This window comes from Vigna angularis, chromosome 1, assembly GCF_016808095.1.
Source record: "Vigna angularis cultivar LongXiaoDou No.4 chromosome 1, ASM1680809v1, whole genome shotgun sequence".
Classification (NCBI taxonomy): domain Eukaryota; kingdom Viridiplantae; phylum Streptophyta; class Magnoliopsida; order Fabales; family Fabaceae; genus Vigna; species Vigna angularis.
This window is the reverse complement of record NC_068970.1, coordinates 7,363,826-7,369,463: the sequence shown is the minus strand read 5'-3', so window position 1 is coordinate 7,369,463 and position 5,638 is coordinate 7,363,826. Positions and strand designations below refer to the sequence as shown.

The following is a 5,638-nucleotide window of genomic DNA, read 5'->3' as shown; positions in this document are numbered from 1 at the left end:
TAAGAGATTATTTATATTATAATTAACTCTTCTATTATTAAGGTAAATTAGTTTTAAAAAATAAAAGTTATATATATATATATATATTATTTTCCAAGAAACAATCAAGTGGGAATTATTGCTGTAATTAATTAAAGAGACAGTTTATTTTAATAATAAATATCGGGTAAATTTATGCTTCCGTAGCAACTATATCAACGACGTCGTGTTGCATCGCACATATTCATTCTTACATATATAACCTTGTTTGTCTTCAAATATCCACAAAAATTGTCACTCCCAGTTGTTAGAATTTAATAAATGACAAGGGGCAGTGATGTAATTAAACATGGTATAAAGATTCAAACCTGGACCTCTTCTGTTGCAAAAAAGGGCAAGAGGATCAGAGGAGTTACCGTGATCCATTGTTGTTCTCTATCTTAAGTTTTTATTTCTCTCTCTAGAATTTTCTATCTGCTCGTCCTTCCTCACAAATTAGGGTTTTTGCGAATCTCTTGTTAGTCTGTAATCGAATCGTAGCCATGGTTTCCGATTCAATCTCTGCCGTGCCGATTCCCTCCGCCGCAAACACTAAGAACCCCGGGAAGAAGAAGAGGGTTCGATTTATTTTCGTTTTTAAATTTTGTAATGATACATGCATTAGGTTTTTCATTCTTATCAATCTCATCGATTACAATTGCCTGTGTGTTCCAGACTAACAGGTCTGCAAAATTGAAGCAGTATAAAATCGATGCGCGCCGCGAACAGTGGCTTTCGCAAGGTACGTTACAGGCGCACGTGCGCACTTTTGTCTCCATTGATCCATTCACTCTTTGATTCTGGTGTGTATTTTCGATTTGTATCCGAGAGTTTCAGGTGTGGTGAAGAGTAAGGGATGCAAGGACGGTGTGGACGATGGCGTCGTTCACGCGCCGCCGCCGTTGGTAAATCACGGCAATCACTCCTTGGAGCCTCTTAACACGAGGCGCGAAGGCGAAGAAGACGACGAATTGATTCATCATGACAGCGATTCGGAGTCTCCTACCAACTGTCCTGCCGGCGTATTGTGTGGCAATGATTCGGGAACAAACTTCACCGGAAGCAGTAGTGGCGGGAGCAGCAGCAGCAGTTCAAGCAGCGGCGGGTGCTGTTCCGGGAACATTACCGAGGAGGAGGAGGAAGAAGGTGAGGACGAGGATGATGGTTGCTTGGATGATTGGGAGGCCATGGCAGATGCTTTAGCCGCCGATGACAAGCACGAAATTCCTTGTTCTGATTCACCCCCTGTGGTTTTACCTCGTGAAGGATCCAATTTAGAGTCTCCGAATTCAAAACCCGAGAGTAGTAGATTGGTTCCTTGGGGCTCTGGTAGTAGCCGAGCGTGGAGGGCCGATGACGCCTTTCGCCCTCAGAGTTTGCCCAATTTGTCTAAGCAGCACAGTATGCCGAACCCTGATCGCCGCAGTGTTGGAGGGGTCCCCTGGGCTCGTGTCTCCACGCCTTCCTCGTGTCCTATTTGCTGTGAGGATCTGGATTTGACGGACACCAGTTTCTTGCCTTGTTTTTGTGGGTTTAGGCTTTGCCTCTTTTGCCACAAGAGGATTCTGGAGGAGGATGGGCGTTGTCCCGGGTGTAGGAAGCCTTATGAGTGTGAACCAGTTGAGACAGAGGCGAGTGTGCATGGAGGCAACCTCACTCTTAAGTTGGCACGTTCCTGCAGCATGATCGAGAGGTCTTGAGCCCGTGGTCTGTCCTTTTCTGTTTTTTTTTTGCATCATGGTCTGTATTTTAGGGGATATCTAATTTTCATAGATCTAGTTGGCCTAGTGTTATGAGTTTTTGAGCACCTTGAAATCAAGTTGTTTCTCGTTTGATCTTATGGTGCATGTGGTAATGTAGAGTACTCATGTTGGTATGTGAATACATAAGGTGGTATAGAAATTCAATACATTGAAAATGGTGAAATCATGCGGGTTATTTCCTTTATGCTTCTATTTATTTTATTCATGTTTTGTGTACAGTTTCTCTTCTCTAAAGTCTATTACTTCTATATTTGAAACATCATGTTTAATTGAAAAAGTTAAATTTCTGATAATGTTAACTTTTTGGTGGTGTTGGAATGTGTAATGTTTATATTTTCTGTCTTTCTTTCTCTCTCTGACATAATTGCATTTGTATTTGTATTTGGTGGTGTTGGTGTTGTTCTTCCTTAAGATATTTGTTGCTATGTATTAATTAGTTGAAGTTATATGGTAATAATGATCATCAGTCAAGTCATAATCTGTATGGTTTTCCTATAGTTTTTATCGTCTTTGAATGATACTTTGATTTATGAGTGGGAAGGGAGGGGCGACGACGTAAGGGAAAGAAGGGGGAAGCAAGGGATAATAAAATCTACCCAAATGTTGGAGGGCATTTGAAGGTGATATGTTGTCCCTCTCATCTTCCTTTCCTCCATTCCTCACCAACCAATATTAATGTTACATTGTCTCTGCTTATAAGTCACTAAAGTTTTTCAAAAGCTAATTTTAATCATTTAACTGGCTTGTAAATTGTTTCGGTCCATGAAGGATGGCACAAAAGTGTTTGTAGTTTATAATGTTGCTACTTTTTTCTAGCCTTTCACTTCATTTGACAAATCTGTTATGCAAAATTATAATTTGTTAAATATGGCTGCAACATTTTGTTAATGGAACATCTTTGCACAAATAAGGTATATGTCATTGTTATAGCTTGGTTCTCCTTTTTCCTATACCCAATTGTATGCTCACATGAAAGAGATCTTTTACATCCATTTTTTGAGTTAAAATTGTAAATACAGCTTTTTTCATGACATTTGAACATTTATTTTTGTTTCGAATTGATCATCTTTTAGGAACAGATAATATACCGGTGTTAAATGTAAGTATGAAGACAGGTCAATAGTGTTTTCAAGTTTTTCAAGGTATGGGAATATTTTTATGGCATTGTTGTGCATTGATCTTATAGGTTTGATTCAGTTTCGGTCAAAGAATAATTTGTCCTTCCTGCTTCCTTGGGGTTCAAATAAGTGGTACATGACAGGTCTACCATTGATTTCAATCAACTACCATCCGGTCATCATCTTCACTCCTTGTAATCTTTCAAAATTGGTACTTAATTTAATTTTTGTTTGTACTAGTAATTTGTGCAAAACAACCATTTACTGTGTATACAACAACTGGTGAGTCATTCTGCATTGATATAGTTTCTTTTATATTCTGCCCGTTCCTCCACCTATGGTCAAGAGACCCACAGAGTAAGCTAGCACAGTTTTAATATCTACATGAAACAGAGAAATTGGATTATGACTATGTAAATATATATAGAATTGGCTTGTCAAAAATTCTTTCTACATGTGTAGTTGATTCTATAATGTGAGTAGTGAGTTAGTTATTTAGATCAATAATTTTTTAAAAGATCAGTAGGCTACTTATATGAAAATGGATGACATTTGGGAAGATGGAGGAGTGTAAGAAAGATGGAAATTTGTGAACGAAAATTATTTCGTTTGTTTGGTATGATATAAGTATGAGGGATCAGGAGATTTAATTGGCTGACAGTTGCATATTTTTTTCTTCTCTCGTAATTGGCATAATATTCTCATCTGTCACTTTTTATACTTGGTAGCATGTTTTTCACGACCAATTTCTCTGTCTCTCCTGCAGTTACTGGTTTGGGGTTTGTTGTAGTGTAGACAATGGAACTGATCACATGAAAGGTACTAATAAATATTTGTGGATGCCTTGTGAGCTATGGTTATACAATCTGTACTTGTATTATGTTAAATGCTTCATTTGGGAAGAGTTGATCTTATAAGAAATATGAACCTTCTTCTTCTTATTATTATTATTTTCTTTGATTTATGAGCTACACTCGTACACCTGCTGATTGTCTTTTTCCAACAAATTTGATGCCAGACAGATGACACAATTGTTCGAATATTTGAGAAATAGAACTATTATGAGACATACGAATACATACATAATCAGGCTGCTCTGCTAGTGGTAGTTAGGTCTATCCTTTTTTTGTTTGATGATGTTCTGAAATAAGCTAAAGAAATAGGAATCTAGTCCAGCTTTTTTACTGGTTAGGTTGTGTTGTTTCTATGATGTGTATTTACACTAATTTTAATATTTTAAAATACATTACAAAATTTTGAAATATCAAAATTGGTGTAACTTGGAGGCACAACAGGAAGATAACACAACAGCCAAAAAACATGAATCCCTTCGGAATTAGGATAAAATTTTAGTAAGTTTGAACGTTCTGATGATTAGATTTAACCAGTGTGATAAAGTAATAGCAGTTGCTGGAATGTCGCTTTGCAAACAGAAGACGTTTGGGCCATTGAGAGTGGAAACATGCACATGAAAAGTTAACTCTTGTAAACGTAATTGAACATGCTGTACATGTGAGTAAATTAGATTTGGGAAGTACCCCTATAACTTTCTGGTTACCTTGCTTGGTTGTTTTGTATTGGTAAAGTTGTTGATGTGTAAGGAAATCGCGAGACCTTTTATCTCAAAAAATCTGCATGTTGTACACACTAAGCAACCAAATGTAATATACCCTGTATTGTTTTAGATATTATTATTGCGGTAAGTTCGCTCAGTTTTATGAATAGGAAGGTGGGTAAGACTTGATGATGCTGTATCTGGTTTTCTGCGGCTTTGAAGCGTATGCTTATGGCAAAAGATAGGTTTTTAAATTGAAGATTGTAATGGACGGTCAACTAATATCTCGAATGATAATTTTCTGCTGTTGTTAGCCATTATGCTTTTCCTGTATAGTGCTTCGTTTGCAGTTCGTAAAATAGTGGTTGGCACAATATTAACTTAATTGTTTTTACACTTCTGTTTCAATCAAGGATTTCGGTGGAACACGTGTGTAATTTTTCAAAACAGGTTATTTGTGGATAGAATTTTGTTTACATTCCCCATGTGAAATTTTGGGGTGTGAAAACCATTGGCCGAACATGCATTTAATATTTGAACAGGTTTTGTGCTTTTAATTCCCTTAATCTAACTTATCTGTGCATTTAACGTTATTTGTTTTTTTAATATCCTCGGTTGTTCCTTTTCTGGGTCAAAATAATATGATTTGCCCGCATTATGTTTTGACGACCAATTGGTGTTTATTTGGTTTGCCGCAATCGTCGAGCTTGCTTACTGCAATTTGTATGATGAAAATTAGTTTCATTTCCGCCAGCCTTTCGTTAACATTATGTTCTTTGTTAGGCACTATGTTTCTTTTTTAGCACACGAGTCAAGTGCAGCTAAAAACTGGCTTTTACTTCCTGTACCTTCATTACATGCACGTCAATAACTTTTAAAATGTTCATCATAACCTTGTTCGAGGTTTCCGGAACACACCTTCTGAAAGATATTTATTGCAAAAGTATCCTTCCTGATTAGAATATGCAGAAAGTTAGTTTTGATTTCTGAAAAACACATTCCCTGCAAAAATCAATCCGGAAAGTTATCGAATAGCAATTGTTATAGCTGATCGAAAACGCATTTTCGAACCTCACCGGAGTAGCTAGCTCGTGATATAAGGCCTCGAATCTAACTTCCAATACACAATTGAATTCACTGCAAGAACAAACTAAATAAAATCGTTAAGTGAAACCCACTCTGCG

The 5,638-nt window shown here is 37.1% G+C and overlaps 1 protein-coding gene across 14 annotated transcripts; it reads left to right on the top strand.

Moving 5' to 3' along the window:
• The first annotated feature begins 357 nt into the window (after nt 1-357).
• LOC108330419 (uncharacterized) lies at nt 358-4,850 on the top strand. Of its 14 annotated transcripts, none has more exons than XR_008248475.1 (6): nt 358-596; nt 694-760; nt 856-1,725; nt 2,855-2,880; nt 2,968-3,110; nt 3,666-3,820. XR_008248475.1 is itself a non-coding variant. In XM_052876758.1 (4 exons), the coding sequence occupies exons 1-3, from the start codon at nt 522-524 to the stop codon at nt 1,716-1,718; spliced, it is 1,005 nt and encodes a 334-aa protein (XP_052732718.1). In that variant the 5' UTR covers nt 358-521; the 3' UTR covers nt 1,719-1,725; nt 3,666-3,820. The 14 variants fall into 14 exon arrangements, 2 of the variants coding, with proteins under 2 accessions (XP_052732718.1, XP_017420394.1); XR_008248477.1 differs by lacking the exon at nt 2,855-2,880 and adding an exon at nt 2,280-2,401; XR_008248487.1 differs by lacking the exon at nt 2,855-2,880 and adding an exon at nt 4,629-4,850 and having other exon boundaries at nt 359-596; nt 2,968-3,093; nt 3,666-3,718.
• Nucleotides 4,851-5,638: the final 788 nt, after the last annotated feature.

Bases quoted from the DNA above. Each gene is read 5' to 3' on its own strand.
- LOC108330419 (XM_052876758.1), top strand. From the start codon at position 522: ATGGTTTCCGATTCAATCTCTGCCGTGCCGATTCCCTCCGCCGCAAAC. The intron at 597-693 runs GTTCGATTTATT...TGTGTGTTCCAG, and splicing joins ACCCCGGGAAGAAGAAGAGG to ACTAACAGGTCTGCAAAATT. The intron at 761-855 runs GTACGTTACAGG...CGAGAGTTTCAG, and splicing joins CGAACAGTGGCTTTCGCAAG to GTGTGGTGAAGAGTAAGGGA.